This window comes from Phoenix dactylifera, chromosome 3 (assembly GCF_051530095.1).
Source record: "Phoenix dactylifera cultivar Ajwa chromosome 3, Ajwa_hap1_PhDact_Kaust_v1.1, whole genome shotgun sequence".
Lineage (NCBI taxonomy): Eukaryota > Viridiplantae > Streptophyta > Magnoliopsida > Arecales > Arecaceae > Phoenix > Phoenix dactylifera.
The window spans coordinates 14,107,501-14,128,887 of NC_143192.1; the positions used below are offsets into that span (position 1 = coordinate 14,107,501).

A 21,387-nucleotide genomic window follows, 5' to 3' on the forward strand; every position below is an offset into this window, starting at 1 on the left:
AACTCTGACTACCTTCTGAAATTTATTTTTATCCGATACTTTAACCCATAACTTAACAAAATGTTAGTCAAACCGTTAACTTTTAATGAAATCTAAATGCCATCTCAGAAAAATTTTGAAAATGACCAAAATAACCCTACATGACATAACAACCACTTAAGAACATAAGAAAATGTACGAGTAAATTGCAAAAACTCCATGAGGTTTATATTTATTATACTTCCACTCAATATTTTGTAAAACCTACACATACACCCGATTAAATTGACAGTGTTAGTGAAACCATTTATCTATTAGAAAAAGATCAAATTTATCCCTATATAAGAAAATAAGGATTCTCGTTCACTTTTCCGACTTCCGAATTTCTTCGAAGTCTTCCGTCTTCAATAGTCTTCTTCTCTTTAAAATTGAGCAGCTAGGGTTTCTTTCTTGCTTCATCACCCCACCACAAGCATTTCTTCCCGACGAACAACCAACAACAAGCTTCCTTTCCAACCAGCATCCAGCAACGAGCATCCTTCCCAACTAGGATCCCGCAACGAGCGTCCTTTCTGATCAGATTTTGTTCTCACTTTTCCGCCCACTACGTTACAAAGATCGAGGATGCCAATGTATTATTTACTGATTATAAATTCTATTTGTTCAATACCGAAGACATGATTTCTTAACATTGTCATTGTGGATAGCTCTGGCAGCCTGCCATGATAAGCATCCAAATCAGTATGTATGTTAGAACTCTTCTTTTTAGAGGGTGCATCAGTTGCGGTACCATGATATGATTTAGACCATGGACAGGTTAGCTCAATTGACAAAACTTTTGATGCTGATTTCCTGCAGTAGAAAATTTTAGAGGCGTCACTTGCCTCAGAGATCTAGATTACTTTTCTCTTGGCACATGACTCTTTTCTGATGATTCATCAAGATCAAGCTCCAGACCCATTGTGCCTCATAGTTGTTCTCCTCCTTGGATAGATATTATATCACTTAAGGCTAATTTGGTTATTTTTTAATTATTTTTTTGATGTAATTTTTAGGTCTCATTTAAGTTAATGGTTTGACTAATATTCTATTAAGCTATGGGTTGAAGTGTTGGATAAAAATAAACCTCAGAGAGATAAGCATAGGTTTTTCAAATTATTGGATGTAAGTATACTTTATCCCTAATCTTAGCGAGTTTTGTAATTTACTCATCACTCTGGGGCAATTTTGACTTTTCACATGAGGTAAATAGATTCCCTAATGTCGTAATTTAACTAGGTGTATGTGTACATTTTACAAAATATTAGGTGTAAGTATAATTAACATAAATCTCACGAAAATTTTTGTAATTTACTCTAATAAAAAATATAAAAAATATTAACATCCTTGAAAACTATTATATATGCTACATATTTTATTATAATAATACTTGAGTTAATATTATTCATATTATTATAAATTGAGTTAATTATATTATTCTAGTAATTATTCACTAAAAAAGTCTTTTCTGACGCATTTTAGAGCCTGTATCGATACTTATAAGCGTCGGTAATTTAGCGCCGACGCTTTCAAAAGCCTCAAATAGATGGGAGTGGAAACTTTTTTTGCCGACGCTTTTGAAAAACATCGATAAAAATCGAAGTTTTACCGATACATTTAAGCGTTGAGCTAGCTTGGGCCTTTTTTGATGCTTAAGCGTTGGGCCTTTATCGATGCTTATAAGCATCATTATAATTATTTTTTATAAAAAATTATTTAAAAATTCTAACCCTAGGATTGAAAGCGTCGTTATAATTTATTCGATAAATTTCTTCTCATTAAAATAGGAACTGGAGATCTTTACGAAGCTCGAGGATTGGAAGGGCCACACCGCTCCTCCATCCGCTTGAGAGAACAACTAAAAAGATTACAGAAATCAAAAAAAAAAAAGGGGAAGCCAAAGTTTAAAAAAGAAAAATAAGACAGAAACGGCAAGATGCCAAGCCTAGTGCATCTTGGAGGAAAACAGCTCAAAACAAAAGCATCGCAAATGCTCCACTGCCTGATCTTTGCTTTCTCTTTTTCCTCTTATTTTCTCTCTTCAGCCCTGGCTTCGGATTCTTAGTTTTCCTCATCTCCATCACTATTTCGAATCACTGTCCATGCTCTCCATTCCCTTCAACCCTCTCCGCTTCTACAACCAAAACCAGCAAAAAATTAGAGTTGGGGGAGAAGGGGTTGGGGGACTCACCAGAGATGGCCTTGGGGGAGAAGGGGTTGGAGGGCTCAGTCAACCATCAAATACTTGGTGTGCATCTAGAGGAGGAGGTTAAGAGGCCTCGCTTTGACGGCGTCGGATGCAACGTAGCCATTGATGAGGAGGTCAACGAGGCCGTGGAGGAGGCAGAGGTGGAAGGCGTGGTAGGCGATGAAGAAGGCGGCGAGCATGAGGCGGTCCCTAATCATCCGAAGGCGAGGGAGAAGAAGAGGAAGAGGCGGAGGAGGGGGCCTCACCATGGGAGCATCTAATTTAACCACCCAAAGATAGATTCTAAAACTTAGGAAGGAAAAGAAAAAAAAATAGAACTGAGAAAAGAAAGAAGGCAGAAGAAAAACTAAAGAAAAACCTGGGTCCTCTCGAAGACAGCGATGGTAGAGCCCCTCGAAGAGCTGCCAGAGGGTTGCCTCGCCGCCAACGACCTACTCCTCGACTTCCCCTCTGATCTCGACCTCAATCCTCCACCCCACCGCTGGAACCGTAACCCCCCGCTCCCCGCTGCCACCGGAGGGCTCCAGGACTAGTCCAAGCTAGATATCCTCGACTCCACGGTCATCCCTATCATCGATGGCCTTCCAATTAAGCATCTCGTGCATTCTAAAAGGATTTGTTGGATTTGGGTTGGAGAGCAGGAGGAGGAGGGGGGCGGCTGCAGGGGTTAGGGATTAGGAGGGGGGGCGGGTTGGGGGGCGGCTGTAGGGGTTAGGGATGAGAGTGGGGGGGGTTGGAGGGCGGCTGCAGGGTCTAGGGATCGGAAGAGTGGGATTAGAATTTATCTCTTTTTTTGTTTTGGTTAGAGGGAATGGCCCCGACGACACTTCACGCATTCTAAAGCATCATTGAGGGAAATTAGCCTCCTAGGGAACCGGCCTCCGACGACGGTTTTTAAAGCGTCGTAAGAAATGGAGATGTAATTGGTCCCCGATGATGCTTTCTAAAGCGTCGTCTAATCACTTTTTTCTTTTTCATTTGGCCTTCGACGACGCTGATAAGCGTCATTCTTTGCACGACGCTATTTAGCGTCATCATAATATCATAACTTTTCAAAGCATCGGCAAAATTTGGCGCTAGAGACAAAATTACCGACGCTTCTACCTAGCATCGACACGTAAATGTCGAGATAGCCAACTTTTTCTGTAGTGGCTCTAGTATTATTAAATTAAATCCCATTATATCATTATTAATATTGGTGAAATCGATATATTATTCATTTTATATAAAACTGAGTTAATATAAAGTGTTTCTAAATAATAATAGTAAGATAATATTATCATAATATCATAATATGTCACAAAACTAATATTGTATTATTCATATATTAATAATATATTATATGGCATTCTACCTGGTTTCTTCTAATTCCTATACATGACATGTATTTATCCAAACACAGGAATTAGATCAATTATTCTAATCATTCCAACAATTCTAATCATTCTAATGAAGCAAATAACATGAAGTTGATTTAATATGTTCGACCCTTAGTTTCTCTTCTTCTTTGATTTTTTTCATTTTTATGTTTGGCAATGAGCATGTTAACAGTTGGCTTAACAAGTGCATATCCAGGTTAAAAGAAAGAAGGCTCACCTACACTATAATTACTTCTGTTCAAATACCACCATCCAAGATTTGAATCCAGAGCATCTGGTTTATAGTCAAAGGAGTATGACCACCGGATAAGTCCTAGTTCATCCCAATCCATATATAGTTATAAGGTTCTAAAACATAAATCCATGCTCAGCCTATTTATTTTATATCAAACAATACTGTCAATCAGACATACAATGAAAAAATAAAAGAAAAAAAGTATGAAAAGATCACAAAGAATAAGATCAAATTTAACTTCAAACATATTATCATAATCATAATAAATTAGAAATTTAGGATATATTACAATCATATGCTAATTAAGAATAAACTAGATAATATGTCATCCCACATTCCAAAATCTTGTGGCCATCCGAGTCTGTCAGTCTCCATAATCCCTTTTTTTACTAAATGAACCCAGCCATATAGATACAATCAGAGAAACTATCAATACCGTTTGGTCTGGGAGCTGATCGGTTCCGGGTCAACTGAACCTATTCATTTTTAACCTGACCGATCCCGGGTCTTATTTAATCCGACTTAAATGTGAAAGAAAAAAAAAGTCAGATTTTGCCACCCTTGCTTTCAGCCAAAACAGCTTCGTGTGTTTAATTCTGGTTAACTATATTAAATGAGCCCTACACCCAATGGCAAAAACTCACACAGAAGTGCTGCAAATTAATTAGGAGTTGATGAACAGAACAGGCTGCACTTGGTATCTTCCTCACTAAAGCTAATTCATCTAGAAAAGAAGATGAACCCAGGCAAATGATAATAGGCAGCATGCAAATCTAAGCTCAGGTTTAGCTCGCTCACTAGCTAGAGGTGACCAACCTGAAATTGGACCTTGTCTTGAGCTGAGAGATTGAACACCCTCTTCAAATGACCAAGTCAGACAGATCAGCCCTAAGCATGTTTGCAGCATACTTATCTAAGTTCATGATTCTAACAACTTATTAATAGCTGGGAAATGCATTAGTTCTAAAGAAATAATGACAAGTGTGAACAAGCGGATGAAACTAGGAACATAAAAGAATAAAAAAGATAATGAATTAATAGAAGGGGAAAAAACAAGAGTATGTCAAGAAAAACAAGTTGACTGATGGAACAATGGTAGGAAACATTGTATAACATGCTTCTCTGTTGTGCCAATAGATAAAATTTATTAGGCACAAATATAATTGATCATAGCTCTAAGTTACCATATTTTAAATTTGTTTACTAAAAGTTGAATGCTAGCCTTGGTAGCTAAATAATCTGAATCATAAGAATACACCACGTTGACTTGCCAGTAAGTACATTTCCTTCAACTCTCCTGATCTAATCACATGATAGCTTCCAAGCAAACTAATCTCTTCAGTGCATGATTGTACCTTCACCGTCTAACATCTTATATTGTAATTATGTATCATTTATTTATAGAGAGGTACATGCAAGTACATTGAAAAACTATGAAATTTCAACAAGTTTTGGATTTTTATTTTAATTATTATTTTCATAGTCTGTGTCTCTTATACGACCTGTCACTTTCTCCATTCATATAACTTCCGTTATATAACAATATAATATCTTTTCTTTAAAAGTCTCAACATTTCGTACCAAAGAGGTAAAAAACAGAAACAAAAGTTTCAACTTGAGAGTCGTCAAATGCAACATAACGACACAAAATGTGCCAGAGACAACCGTAAAATTACTTATCTATGCATCTTCACTTCCAGATAACAAATGCTTTTCAATTATCATGCAGGTGTTATAAAGAAGGTGATATGCAGCCAGATATACCACCATCTTCAGACAAATTGATCATATTTATCAGATTTTCAGTCCAATTCATTTACTGTTCATAGAGCACAAAGTCTTTGTCCATATATCTATGAAATAAAATCAAGTATATTTTCTCCTCCAAAAGAGTTTTTTTCCTTTGATTCAATAGAGGAGTGCATTCTTATGTTTTCTTATTCATAAGAATTATGTAATACATATCCTTGTAGCATTTATCTTCTGCAAGTAGGATTAATGCAGTGCTCTAATCTGAATTAGACATTCTTCTGTCATCATGCCTGCTTTTTAGTAGCAGGAATCTTCTACGTAAGGTGATGGAACTACTTTAGAAACTCCTTAGAAACTTGATTCCGCACTCCTTTGATGCTTCCTTATGATATCCGATTGTCCGCACCTGCACCCACTCCCATTCCCATACCAACTCCCAATTCTGGCAACTAAAGGCTGCCTAACAAACGAACCCATCATCCCAGTAAAATGTTTCCTAAATATTTAACTATTCTATAGCCACCTATCCTTTGTGATATTGGGAGCTGTGGCTGAACAACCTCCTGATCCCTCCGCCCGAGTATTCCTAACGTCTTGAAGCCATGTGGCCTCATAATTTCCTATATCACCTATGCTACACTCAACCCCAGGTTCTCTTAGTTTTAAACAACTTTTCAGTTTCTTTATGCACCCATAGCCTCTAAATCACATGCATCAAATGGTCATGCAGTAAGATATCACAATTGTGCTCTCCCTATGGAAACCTTCATGCTTCCTATATGGGAGGAAAAAGGAAAATCTGCCTGAGTCATAACCTGAAGTTCCCAGACCTGGCTCAGCTATTTTGCTCCATAAGTTTTCCAAGCACAACTGTTCTCCAGGAATACCTCCTGAAAGACCATCTCCCAAAACATCTGGAGCATGGCAGCCAGGACCAAATCAATATTCACTCCTACATTATTATGAAGAAACCAGCTGCAGTGCAATCCATGAAGACAAACTAAATTGTCCATCAGTCAGAGAAAAAAGCTAGTATTTTTGAAAAATCATAAGATCCAAATTAATTGGGTGAAGTGTATGTCAATAAAGATAGATTACACCTCATTGTTTAATATATTACTGTTGAAAGCAAGTAACAATGTAAAGTGCAAAAGAAACATAGTTTGCTAGATCCTTAAGGAATAAGATTCAAAAATAAACAGATCCTTGATAAACAAATAGTCAGTGAACCAACAGACTTTTACAAGCAAACAGAAACAGTCGTATAGTTTGACTGCTTTATTACTTAAACCTCAAAAGCACTGGAGGAATACTAGATACTTGTGGAAAGGGATGGAGAATTACAATTCAAGCTCTGCCACTCCATTCATCATAGAACTCTGCTAAGAAATCCTGCATGAACTTGTGCCTTCTCTCTGCTCTCTCTTTACCAGCCTGAAATTTTTCAGTTAGTGAATCCCAATAAAGAGGATCTTGCATGTTCTCCAAATCCATGCAAGCACATATCCTACACTATAACAAACAAGAATGACACTAACACAACATCATTGTCAGTTCTACAATTGATAACTAGCCATAAGCACGGTCAAATGCAACATGAGAATGCAACAAAGGATAGCTTAATTTTCAATTACAACTTACGGATAGAGGCAGCTGCTTTTCTTTTTGAAGATAGAAAGGTGGAGCCCGAAAATAACAAATGATGCTAGAAAATTACAACAGAACAAAAGATAGACTCCAATTTAGAAGATTATACAAATAGCATATGCATATGCACATACATACATATATAATTAAAATTAAATGATGCATGCCATTCGATTAGGGCTTTTTGGACATAAATTGAAGTGCTAATGAACCAACAAACACCACACTTCATATATCTGTTTTCTGAAATCAATAGCCTAATTCACTATAACAGCTCATGCAAATATTGAAAATGAATCCTATATATGAGATGCAATACCTTTTAAAACTAATATATTGGGGGATGCTTGAAAAAATCTTCATGCAAATTTCCCAATATGTTGTTAAAGCTATAAAATTCTCTGTACTCTGTACTCTGTAGTATATGTAGCAAGTTTCATGTTTGTCACTTATCTACCTTTGTCTTCATCAAATCCTTCAGTTTGAGAAGTTTCTCATGGAAATGATTAATTGTAGTATGTTTTCCCTCTTTCTTCGTATATGCTTCCTTTGATAAACCCTGTCGTGGTAATATCTCAGGATCATGCAGTATGTGGTTCTTACTTCCACCAAATGTGAAGCATCGAGCAATTCCTGAAACAAAGCAAATTAATTCATACATGCTTATGCAGAAGAAATGCTCTGCATAGTAAATGGCTTAGTTTCTGATCCAAAAAAAAAGGTTCATAAACTTAGAAGCACACACTATACCTGTTATCAAGCCCATGACATTCCTTATGGGTCATTCAAAATGTCCGGGAAACTCCATGTAATTGTGAAGTGTATCACCCCAACAGCCAAGTAATACGACAGATGATCTACCAGACTTGTCGCCGGACAGAAGACATATACGGCTTTCTACTCCAACTAAGTATGCAGGCTAATTAAAATTAAATACTAAACCTATTTATCGATTCTGCAGAAATCTATTGTGTTCATTCATTTGGAGGAAGTGGTTACCAATCACCAAGAGCTACAAACAACTTCACATAACCATAGACATTGTGAATTAGCAATCTCTTACTAAATTTTAAAGTCAACATGGTAAAAGGAAAAACCTTACTCCATGTCAGTGGAGTGACTGGTAGGAATGTACAGCTTCAAAATTTTTACATATGTCACAATAAGGAGTGTAAACAACATCAAAGCAGCCAAGCATACCAAACGGGAATTAAGCCATTGCACCTGAGGACACATTAAAAAGATGAAATAATTTATAGCACTAAACAAGTTCCTAGAAAGAGGATACCTTAGCAAGCAATACATGAGATACAAGAAGGTTTATACTAGTACCATGCAGCAAATTAAAGCTGGGTGAAGCTGTGTTTCTCGTTGAATTTGAGAACTAGTCATTATAAAAATTAAGAGATCCTCACATTTGAGTGGGAAATGAAGTTAATATAACCATAACCATAATCATTAAACCAAGGTTTGTCGTCTCGGTACTGGACCCCGTACTGGTGCCACACTAGCACTGTATCAGTACGGTATAGTACGGGGTCCTTTTGGTGTATCGAGTATCAGTACGCTTTTCGTACCGGGTATCAGTACCGAACCAGTACGGTATGTCCGTACCATCCGGTTCAGGCCGGTATGGCAAACCATGCATTAAACCATTCCCAACTATTTGAGGTATAATCATTAAACCATTTCTGACTATTTGAGGTTTTCCAATTATTTCTATTTGGAGCACAACCTGTAGTATTGTAGCAAGACTTTCCATGTCCTTTTAAACAACTTCCACGCTTGTTAGCTTAATTCTTCACCTATGAACCCTTAGGAAAATAGAGTACCTTTTCTTACTGATCCCTTATTAGATCTATGCTGTACATGCCCGTACATATCAATTTTTTGTCATCACTTCATTTATACAATCGGTGCAACACCTAGAGTTCTTCTAGTATACTCATTCCTGATACCCTTCCTCATTTTTCTACACATCCAGCTCAACATTCTTATGTTTGCTACAGTTAGCTTGATTTGTTGAACCCTCTTTATTGCCCTGCATTCCTAGCCACAAAACAGCAACCAAGTTAATGTAAGCACATAATATGAAACTAAAGAAATGAAATTGCCAAGGTAGATGTGAGCTGAAACCAGAAAGGAAATGTTCAATTTTTGAATAAGATAAAGCAAACCTAGAAATTTTATTACTAAAGGATAGTACTAACCTAGAACCAACTGAGATGGTAAAATCATGCATGGCAAGACTAAGAAGCTCAAGAAGGTTTGCAATTGACTGGAAGGTTATTTTAAAAGGATAGACCAATAGAAAGGATAGGCTGGATGGAAGTTTTGTGGAAGAATTTCCAAAGCTTGCATGAACAAAAAATTATCCCTTGACATAGATGGATGATGAAAAGGACTGGAAACTTCATGTTGACATGGAAAGAAAGGTCTTGCAACATTAAGATAAACTTTTGTATTTCTAGGTGAAAATGTGATTTTACATAGATAAAACATTTTGTAAGAGACATCTGAAAGGAAACTGATCTAAGTAGATATCATTAAATAAGATGATGTAAAAGTAGTGATGCATCATATGAGAGAATTTTTGCACTTAACAACAAGAATATACCTGTAAGTATATTGGGAAAACTAGAAATGAAAGGTGGTACAAAATTTAAACGTTATTCCAATGAAATATCATTAATAATCCTTTCCTATCAAGAAACATACACTGCTCAAAAAAATATGGCATCTAGTGTTCAGCTTATAACAGATAAATTTTACTTGTTGGTCCAAAAAAAACTTACCAATAGCACCAATTGCATCAAGACGGTCAGCATCTTGTACAACCCCAAGTTCAAGAGAAGAGTCGACAAATGATAACTGTGCAACTTCATTTTTGAAACCTGAAATTTGAAGTTACAGAATTAAATTTTTATTTAACAAAAACTGTCAACAGAAAACACAACTGCAATCCTAATTTTTTATTTAAAAGGCACCTGTAAAGAGGAATGAAAATAACGAGAATATTACTTAACAAAGGAAAAAAAAGATTTACAAGCACTTGATAAAAGAGGGTTGCATAGGTAGGACAAATGTCCCCGTTCCGAAGTTGCATAAAAGCAAAAATAGAAAAAAAAAAAAAAAGGAAGAAGAGGAAAGGTCTTAGGGCAACAGTAAGGTTGTTCCATTGTGACTTAGGTATCGCAAGTTCCAAACACTCTAACCCTCCCTAGACACCGAAATGGAGGGAGCCTCATGCATTGGTTCACCCTCTTTTAAAGAAAGAAAGAAGAAAGATGACTGTACAGGAATGCAAGTCGAAGATAAGGCCCTAGGATATTACTTGATCTTGATGCTCCCAAGTACCTTATTTCCATATCAATGGGATAATGTCAGAAATGCGCAGATACCATATACTGAAAAACTGAAAGAAGAATCCCATTACAGGAGACAGGGAAAAGGAACTTGATTTGGGGGGACGGGAGAGTGGGACGGACTTGGTTTATGAGGGGGTTTCTAAGGGGTGAGGTGGGGGATTAATTCAATTGTACCAATAATAATTTGTCATGTTATATGAGAAATATTATATGTTCCAGTCCCTCCATCAAATCCTATTCCAACTCTTGAATTTAAAGGAAGAGCAAAATGATGTATGCTAAATAGATTGGCTGTTAAGGAAGATTTATAGGAAAACTGGGTTTTCTCACTGGTGAAATGGATTACTAGATAATATGCAAATGCTTTTACAAGAACAAATGTAAAGACAATTGCAACCTATCTACCACAAAAAGCAGGTCCTCTTCATATCACTTCCACTATTTTTCTACAAATAGAAAATTAGAATCTGAGGCAGAAAACATATTTTTTAATTTGTTTCTATTTGCTTTTGAAATTTATTTCTGTCATTTCTGAAAATTTTGAAAGTGAATTTTCTTTCGGTTCGTTTTATGAAAAAATGACATCATGCCTCCATCACGTGCACAGCAAAAACTACCACCATCACCATCACTGCCACCACTATAGCTGAAGTATCCACCTTTCACCATCACGACCGCTGCTGCCACCACTACCACCCATCATACCAGCACTGCTGGTTGATGCTGCCGCTGCATTTTCTACCATCACAGGTACAATCCACCACAACTGCACATCCACGGTTGTCTTCTTATTCACGACCAACACCACCATAGCCGCACTACCATCACTTGCATCACAACCACCCATGCCACAAGGCACCAATCATTGCCATCTCCACCGATCTCACAAAACATATTATATTGTTTTCTAATTTTAAAAATGAATAAGAAGTTGTATCCGATATCGATCATATATGATGAAAATGAAAAAGGAAAGAAAATGAAAGGCTAGAACAAAGCCCCATGCAAACCCAGTTTCTAAATTCCTTCAAAAACTAACAGTATCTGCATACGACTCCCAAAAAAGGATTAAGGGGTTGCATGCATGGCCTGTGCCAGCTAGGATCAACATGGCATGTGCCATTCGATGCTGGCACTTGGCACAGGCATGGTTTGGCACACATAAGCAAAGATCATTTTGGGCATTTTTATAAACTGTGGTATTTTTAATGTATCCCTAATCTTGTTAAGAATTGTTTCATACATCAAAACAAGAATTTAAAGCTAAATAATGTCATGCAATCAAGAAATGAAGCACATGCGCATATCAAATATTGTACAACATATCCTTTAATCTAACATGAAATCCTAAGAATGCATCCGTTATCATAACTTATTCTTTAGGAATCCAACGATCTAAAGAAGGGAAAATACAAGGTTTTCCAACAAATGGTTCGGGTGGCTATTCAAAGGTCTGTTCCCTGATTGAGAAAGTGAGTCCAGCAAAACCTAATAAAGGGTCATAGAAGCCAACTGTTTTAGGAGGTGTTTCTGGACTGCAGATTGTTTAAGAATAACAGTCAGCCATGGACCTTTCTCTTCTTATCTTATTCTTCTTATTCCTTCCCGACTCTGCTTATTTTTATTGTCATTACTCTTATTCTACCGTTTATTTCTCTCTTGGTCTCTCTTCTATCCATATCTATGCATACAATTTTCCCCTTTTGCTGTGAGAAATAACAGCTTTTTACATGGCAAATTACTACTAAAAGTGAAAACTATATACCATTTGCTTATAATGGGTTATACAACACATGAAATGATATTCTCTAAAATTTAAAAACGTCTTGTACTACTCATGAACATTTATAAAGTAAATGATTCTAAAAGCTATAATTAGACAATTAACTTATTTTGAAGATTAATGATATATTCATTAGTTAATCATGGCTTATTAATAAAACATTCAAAAAATACAAAGCTTATGATGTAATTTGGTACTATAAGTGTTGATTTTGTTGTTATTGTTTTTGCCACTTACTTTTGCATGAATCAATAACATATGAATCAATCTGAAGTAATGTAACCTTGGAATATGTGAGCTCTATCCAAAAATTGAAACAAAATTCTATATACTTTTTTAACTGTCAAAAGCATATGAATAGCCAAGTATTGTTACATGTCAAACTTGATGGACAAGCTTTGTTGGTAATCATTAGGAGAAATCAACTTATTAGAAGTGTTTCCTGTGTTCCACAGACACATCAAGCTCCAAGATTCCATGTCATATATATATCCAAGTCAAATACATACTAGACACTTGGATACTTGTCATTCTTTTTTAGCTGCAACAATGGGTCAGACCCCCCACAATATTGCTAACTATGAACTTTTTCTTCTTTTTCAAGATTGGTCATGAATTAAAAAAACCAGACATCCTTGTGCACGAGGCTCCCACCACTATGGGATCTGGGAAGGGTTAAATGTGCACAGCCTCAACTATGCTTGTAGAGAGATTATTTTCATATTTTTGAACATGTGACACCCAGGTCAGAAAGAAGCAACCTTACCATTGCACCAAGGCCCCTATAAAAATAACTCTGCAAAATATCATTTTTCAAAATCCTTGAGCTAATTGGAAACTTTGGATAAGAAACCCTAAAAAGTAATATCTTTTTTATATAATATATTTATTAGTTAAAATTATCTTTTTCTATGTATTCTTGTATCTCCTTTTATCCTCTTGCTGACTAGAAATGTGGAAGAACCTCATTCTTGTGTCCATGTCTATGTGATACCGGCGCTAACTCACTCAAGTCACCACTTCTCATCTGCCACCTATCTCATTTATTTCCTGAAGTCAACTCCACCATGGATATGTTAGTAGTGTAAATTTTATTCCAATAATATTACATTTTCAATCCTTCTAATAATCGATGCATGTGAAGAAACTATCCACATTAAAATTCCAATCCAACTGTATCCTTGGTTTTATCCATCCATAGAACTTCAAATCTCAAATTTACACACTTTTCCATCAGACCAGTATGTTCAAATATCTACCAGGAGATCAAGTACTCATATACTTCTCTATGATAGTATTCCATAGGTGGATTTCCAAAATTTCATCCCTAGACACAAATTGATGTCTACACACATTACACATGCTTTGCAGTCCCCAAGTGTTGCCTTTTTCCCCCATTATCAATCTCTTCTGTGTTGTACAAGGTGAAAAAATTGCACATATGGGTGATAGCATTCCATAGGTGGATTTCCAAAATTTTACTTATGGACACAAATTGATGTCTACCCACACTACACATGCTTTGCAGTCCCCGAGTGTTGCCCTTTTCCTCCATTGTCAATTCTTCTATGGCTTGTTCTGGGTGTAAAATTTGTACATATGGCTGTCACGCTTAAATTCTCAGCACTCCCACAACTATGGGAATGTAGTTCAGAAATAAGCAGCCCATATTTCAGAAAATCAGCATATTGCTGTCCTGAACTTTTAATAGGATAACTAGATGATGAAGATCATTTTTCGGGAGACCTAGTAGCTACCTGTTCTTCCAAAATTGATGACAAAGAGGGGATTTTAATTTTACCTTCCCCCTTGGCCTTAATAAAACTAATTGTCTTCAAATTTTGACAGTACTCGATCGACCTGTTCATCCATCTACTTCATGCTATCTCCAAGTTCTTCCAATGTCAATTGGATGCCACCAAAAGGAGACTTGACTATGCTGGAGCCTCTCATCTCAATCAGCATTTGTCACCATCTTTGCATCTTTTAAAGATATTATTGAGCACGGGATCTTTGGCTTCTCCTATATGAACTTTGACAAAACTTCCAAGGATCATAGGGGATTACATGTAAATAGACAGCTCCAAACCAAATACAGGTTTGACTTGATCTCTATTTTCCAAAAGTATATGACATGTACAATCAGCAGATGTCATAATTCAACTTCAAATAAATACAAATCTGCCACTGCAAGGATCTGTGCAACAAATTTATCAAATCTGATAAAAATAGCATTACTCTTCTGTGTAACAGCAAATATAAATCTCAGATAAGGAGTAAAATTGGGAGAAGTGATAAGTGGAGAAGATTGATGAGAAGAATAAGAAAAAGGGAAAGAAGAAGAGAAGGAAACGAAGGAGCGTGCAACCATTTCCTCACTAATATCTAAGCATACAAGTAAAAAGAACTGCCCAAAACAGCCTGCCAGTAGTCCTTTTTAATAAAGCTAAACCAGTCACAGTTTCTACTCCACCAAGGACTCTTCAGGAAATACACAAGCCCTCAATAGTCACCCTAACCCTCAAATAAACAGTCTTTTCAGCTTCTCCTTGAACCCTTTTAGAACCCTTGAGAGGAAAAAATAACTGCTGACAAATCTCTATCTTAAAGGTCTGTATACATATCACCAAGCAAAGCAGCTTTTTATTATGAAGGAGAGAAATCTCTACTTTTTGCTCACTTATAAGAGCAAAGGAGAAACTTTCTTCCAGTCCTATGTCATTGGAGAATAGTTTCTTGTCTAATCATACCCCCCCCCCCCCCAAATCTCAGGTGGGCAAACTAGCACCGATACTAATATGGCTATTTTTTTTCTTTAAAAAAAAAAGTCTTATTCTACCATCTTCAAATTTTTTTTGGTGAGTCACTCACTTCTTGGACAAATAAGAAGTGAAGTATACTCTCTTTAAACACCTATGCAACTATTAAGCAAGAACTCCAGTTACCAAAGAGCTTGTTTGACTTAGTTACATTGCCTACAACTACTGCATTTTCTTTGATTCTCTTTACTCCCTTGTCTTGTGATGAATAAAGTATTGTTTTTATAGCTAGCAATTATGATGACTGGTCAAAGCATAAATGAAGTGTAACAACCTAGGATATCACTCAAAAGGGACAGGTAGAAGTTATTATTTGGGATCCCTAGTCCTTCTTAAGTATTTAATATCTCTCCAAGGCACAACCATCTAGGATTAAACACACATCAACATAGGTTCTAATGCGAACCCCCTATTTAAGCCCTTACATCCTCGGCGGGATTGGGCCCAATCACAAAAACAATCAAAAATATTGAGATTGGCTTGTGGTCAATCCCAAAAGGACCTATGATGCAATTTACCTTAGTCTAGTAGCCAGTAGTCAGGTCTATTTTAATACCATTTATAATAATCTAAGACCTCATCCAAAAAGGCTAACTAAAAAATTATTTTTTGGGATCCTTTAAACACCCAAGATCTTTCCAGCACACACTAAACACATTTCTGCACAAATCTTGTCACGAACAATTTTCATTTTGCCCACCACTTCAATCCTTGCTTATATTTCCTTATGATGTCCATCTTCTAAGAAGTTCACGGACTGCTTCACAAAGTCCCATGCCATTCAAAGCTTTGTTTCTCTTTCAGTAAACCTTTCATTGTACATGGGAATTGATGAAAATAGAACAGGATGCTGGTGTATTCTATATGTACCTAAATTTGAAATTCATGTAGCTATTATATTATGTAAGTGCCAATATAGATATGATCTCCCTTTAATGGATTTTGTTCGTCATAGCATATCCCAAAACTTGATCCAGATGTTCAAGTTGTAGAACATTTCATAGCAACCCCTAAATGAATGGCCTTCAAAGCCATACCAACAATCATCAAGAAAGAGTAGCGTGTGCACAGAGAAGACTGTGCACTATCAACAACCTTCTGCTTCCAGTCAAATTAATAAATTCAAAATAGGAACTTTTGCAAGAAGAGACCACTCTATATTCAATTTTGCAAAAATGAGTTTTTCTCCAGAAATGGCATATTTTGGGCTATATTGGACCATTACATGCCTGCCTGCTTTACTATTATAATATCATATTTACATAACATCAACCAATACTTTGTGTGCATCAACTATTGTAGCTTGCATCTATAAGCAAAATGTATGCATTCATACAATGGCAGAAGCATCTGAAGAATTTTTTAAAATAATAAATAAATAAAGTCATTTTTAGCAAAAATAAAAATAAAATGGTTCTTTTATTGCAAAGTTGGCTTTAAAATAACTATCCTGGACTATAGTAAACTTCTGAAGACATGATACTTTGAAATGAAACCAACAATTATTTCTCCACTAAAAAGAAAATCCAAGTGCATAATACCCCTGAAAATCGGAAAACCATTTTAAATTTGAAGCTAGGAGTCCCCTGCAATAGAAGCTTACCCATTCCTTTTATGATCCCCAGTATTTTCTCCCTTTTGCTTTCCTCCAACACCTCCTCCTCAAGAAACTTCTCCACAATTGTAGTATCCTCGACCAAATCCCTACACGCAAACTTAAACAATCAAAACAATAACCAGAATTGAAAAAAGTCAGAACTGTCCCCAAGAATTTGAAGGTGAGGCAAGAAAGGACACCATCATCACAAAGATCAAACCACACTAAACAAATAAGAAACCAAAGGAGCCACCAGCAACAACTCTCTCATGCAAGCACTCCTCTAAGAACAACGAAACTGGACATGTAAACCAGCATCACTCGAAAATTGAGACGGGAAAAATAAAGACTACCCACTTGGTGTACTTGTAATCTCCTGCAGCAACACCATCAATGCAACTTTAAGAAATACGAAAAAGAACATTCCCCAAGCTTAGTAAATAAAATGTAACATGTTCATTACCAATGTCATGGAGAAGAGCAGCAAGTTCGACCTGGCAAAGAGACAGAAAAACAAAAATTCAGAGATTTTTCATCAACAGAACAACGTTTTAATATCACAGGAATTCATCGAGCCTCCACTCTCCTAATTTTCTCATACAAAGCTAACTGGAAATTGGGCTATCAAATAGCAGAATCAAATTAAAATAGAAATTTGATTTGCGGGCAACAAGAATCTCGGGAGGGAGTGGGGAATTTGTCTTACTATCTCCAAGCTTTGAGGGAAGGAATCCAAGCCCTCTTCTTTGGCGAGGGAGAGGGCCAGGTCGCGGACGCGGAAGGCGTGGGCCGCGTCGTGGGAGGCGTCCCGCCCTCCCATGGTCGAAACCACCAGCCTCTCCGCCTTTCTCACCACCTCCGGCTTCGTCATCTCCATGTCCTCTCGTCCCTCTCTCGCCGCCATCGACTAGAAGAACGAGGAATTACTCGACATACCTATAATAAAAGGAAAGTTTCGTTACAGAGTCCAAGCACAGGAAGGTCTCGGAGTCTACGGGGGAGACCTTTGTAAATCTCGGTGAGATGATTGGGCAAGCCAAGATTTTACAAGATTTCGGGTAATATTTTTTTTTTTTTTATTTTTTTTTTTTTTTTTTTTGGGTCAAAATGGTATTTCATTTCATATACTTCTAACGTAAATACAGCCAGACATATCAAACAAAAGTAAACAAAATAAAGCATGTGGAACGCCATCTAAACTAGACCAGAAGACCTCCCCAGTATGCCAGGCAACATAAGACGTGACCCGTTCTGCTGCACTGTTCGTATCTCGGTAAACATGGGTAAACTGACAGGAGATCAGCTCCCGCACTAAACTACAGGTGTCCCGTATCAGAGGGTGCCCATCCCCATATGTGTCCACACCTCGTATCCAATTAATCACTGTAGAACAGTCACCCTCGAGAACAAGTCTGTCAGCCCTCAGCACTCGTCTCGCATACAACACGCCCTCTCAAGCAGCCTGCAGCTTTGCTCCCACAGCCAAACAACCATGTATGCTCCGCCCCCAGCAGCGATAAAACTACCCCTCTGGTCCCGGATCACGAAGCCCACGCCCCCAAAACCACCATGCCTCCATCGAAATTCATCTTAAGATAACAGAAACCCGAAGGGTTTCTTTTCCCGAAGCCGAAGATTAGAAACCCGAAGGATTTCAAATCTGAGGGCCCCGTAGGTATAGGGGATGGGGGTACCCAAGAGAAGTAACAAAACCTGGACGCTGAAACAGCAGAGGTACCCAAATATCTCTGGTCCTCCCAAGTGGTGTCGACGGGGCCGTCATAGATATCTCTGCTGCCTGCCGTAGAGCTCTCTCCATCACAGCCCATGGGGACGGGCGCCCACCCTCGAATAGACGGTCGTTCCTGGCCAGCCATATATGATAAGTTAGGTAAGCCACAATAGAACCAGTCTCGGCAACACTCGGTCTCCGAGTAGACTCACTTAGATACCGGAGCATGTCCTCCACCGACTCCCACAAAGGAGGGAGTAGCGCAGAGGCCAATCTCCAACACTGCACGGCTATAGGACATCGAGGAAGTACATGGCTGATAGTCTCCTCAGCATCCAGGCAAACCTCGCATAGTGACCCATCCTCATCCCTCGTCTGGCCAACATACTCCTAGTCGGAAGGCAGCCCCAGGCCACCTTCCAAAGAAAAAGCGCCACCCGGGGATGCACCCTTATTCTCCATATCCATCCACCATCAATTCGTCTAACCGGCTCCCTACTAGTCCAAGCATGAATATCCCTGGCATGTACCCTCGACCAGCCTGTCGAAAGCCGGACCAATCTATCAGGCTCCGCCTAGAACAGGATCGGTAAGTCCAGAATCCTCTCCGCCAGCTACTCCCCGAAAGTCTCTCGTATGAACACCTCATCCCATCTCCCCTCCCCTGGGACTAGCAAATCACAAACACGGTGTCCCATCAGCCTGCTCGTATCCACCATGGCTGGTAGCCTACTAATCGATAGCTCAGTCACCCAGCTATCCTCAAGGACATCCACCGACATACTATCCTCGATAGCCCACCGGATCGCCGGAAGTACTAACGGAGCCCTAGCACTGATCTCCCTCCAGATAGGGGAATGGAGCCGCCCCGCCCTAACACCAACCGTCAATACATCATACTTAACCCTCATCAGGGAGGACTATAAGCTCTCAGGCTCCAACATGAGGCTAGCTGCAAGCCGCGTAACCGATGCCTCCCGTCGTGCCACCAATGACGGCACTCCCAGGCCACCATGTTTGACCGGCTGACAGACCACCTCCCAAGCCACTAGATGGGCACTGCCTCTGTCACCACGCCTCCCCTAAATAAAGTCTCTGATAAGCCGCTCAACTGACCTCAACGAAGCCACGGGAAGGACAGCGTGGGATACAAGATATATCGAAATAGCTCTAAGGACTAACCGTACCAATGTGACTCTACCCATCATGGATAATGCATGCATCTGCCACCCCTCCATCCTGTGTCTGATGTTGTGCTCAAGAGAAAGGATATCTCCACAACGCAGATGTCGCCCAAGTATCGGCACACCCAGGTATGTCAATGCGCCCTCCTGCTCACCTACTCCCAGAATCTCCATGATTGCGGCCTTTATCTGAGCTTTGGTCTTCGGACTGAAAAGAATAGTCGATTTGTCCAAGTTAATCCGTTGACCAGAAGCAGTGCAATAGGCATAGAGGATCCTCCGGATCACCCTAGCAGTCTGTCTGGTCGCCCTAGCCAACAATAAGCAGTCATAAGCGAATAGCAGGTGGGAGATCGGCACATCCCCCAGCACTGGCCTATAAATCTCCAGAGTCTGTGAACCCACTGCAAATCGAAGAGCTCTAGATAATGCATCTGTACAAATAATGAAGAGCAAGGAGGACAATGGACACCCCTGGCGAAGTCCAACAAATGAAGAAGTGAGAAGGTGTGCCATTTACCAAGATGGAGAAAGAGGGCCCCGCCACACAGCCCATGACCCACCTGATCCACAACTCATGGAAGTCGAAACTCTGCAAAGAATGCCGAAGAAACTCCCAGCACATCCTGACATATGCCCTCTCCATATCAAGCTTGACCCCTATGAGGCTTCGCCGCATAGGAGCCCTCTCCAGATCAAACATGAACTCCTAGGAATTTAGGATATTATCTGGTATGCTCCTCCTCCCTATGAAAGCACCCTGCTCTGGACTGATAATCCTGGGTAAGATCCCTCTCAGTCTAATAGCCAAAATCTTTGTCGTGACCTTATACAAGGTAGAGCACAGGCTAATCGGCCTAAAGTGGCCCGGCTTAGTAGCATCCTGGTGCTTGAGAATCAATGTAATAAATGTCCTCTGCCACTCCGGACTCATCATAACTGTGCTAAAAAACTGCTAGATGGCCTCAATAACATCATGGCCCACAATTGACCAATACCTACGAAAGAACACAGGTGGGAAGCCATCCGGCCCGAATGCCTTGTCCCCCTCTAGGGACCACACCGCCTCCTGAATCTCTCGCCCCGATACCGGCTCGATCAGTGCTAAGGTGTCCTCATCGAAGACCCTCTCAAATGGAGGGGGTAGCTCAGTATGTATCCCACTCCCTGTCCGCTCTGTCCACCTGGCCCTGAAGAACTGTTCAAACACTCTGCATATCATATCTGGGTCCTCTGTGGTCTGTCCATCCTCGCCCCTGATAGATCTGATCCTATTCCGCTGTCTCCTGATCAAAGTCGACTGATGAAAGAACTTAGTATTCCTATCCCCTTCCTGAATCCATTGCACCCTTGATTTCTGCCTCCAGAAGATCTCCTGTTGGTGAAGGAGAGAGTCATGCATAGATAAGAGGGACCTCAATTCCGACAACTCCGCAAGTGATAGGCCTCCTCCCGAGGCCTCTTGTGATTGTAGATTTGCAATGGCCTCCTTTAACTCCTCAATTCTTCAGAATATGTTCCCTACCTCCATCCTATTCCACCTCCGAAGGTGTCTCCTTGTCAACTCAAGTCTACAAGAAATCCTATACATAGCATCCCCCCAAAGGTGTATCCTTATCAACTCAAGTCTTCGGATAATATTTTCACGCGATGATGTTGAAATC

General features: G+C 39.0%; 1 protein-coding gene across 8 annotated transcripts; it reads right to left on the minus strand.

Annotated features, from left to right (window-relative positions):
- Positions 1–6,773: 6,773 nt before the first annotated feature.
- LOC103711938 (Metal-dependent phosphohydrolase) lies at positions 6,774–17,817 on the minus strand. Of its 8 annotated transcripts, none has more exons than XR_015976150.1 (8): positions 17,514–17,817; positions 17,271–17,301; positions 17,165–17,183; positions 16,814–16,914; positions 10,036–10,134; positions 7,560–7,873; positions 7,235–7,298; positions 6,774–7,100 (listed from the first exon to the last, which is right to left on the minus strand). XR_015976150.1 is itself a non-coding variant. In XM_088717819.1 (8 exons), exons 1-8 carry the CDS (start codon positions 17,709–17,711, stop codon positions 7,020–7,022), a joined length of 696 nt encoding a protein of 231 aa, XP_088573945.1. In that variant the 5' UTR covers positions 17,712–17,817; the 3' UTR covers positions 6,774–7,019. The 8 variants fall into 8 exon arrangements, 6 of the variants coding, with proteins under 6 accessions (XP_088573945.1, XP_088573943.1, XP_088573946.1 ...); XM_088717819.1 differs by having other exon boundaries at positions 6,774–7,027; positions 7,698–7,873; XM_088717817.1 differs by having other exon boundaries at positions 7,698–7,873.
- Positions 17,818–21,387: the final 3,570 nt, after the last annotated feature.

Bases quoted from the DNA above. Each gene is read 5' to 3' on its own strand.
- LOC103711938 (XM_088717816.1), bottom strand. From the start codon at position 17,711: ATGGCGGCGAGAGAGGGACGAGAGGACATGGAGATGACGAAGCCGGAG. The intron at 17,302-17,513 runs GTAAGACAAATT...TCTCTTTGCCAG, and splicing joins TCCCTCAAAGCTTGGAGATA to GTCGAACTTGCTGCTCTTCT. The intron at 10,135-16,813 runs GTAAGCTTCTAT...TTCAAATTTCAG, and splicing joins GGGGATCATAAAAGGAATGG to GTTTCAAAAATGAAGTTGCA.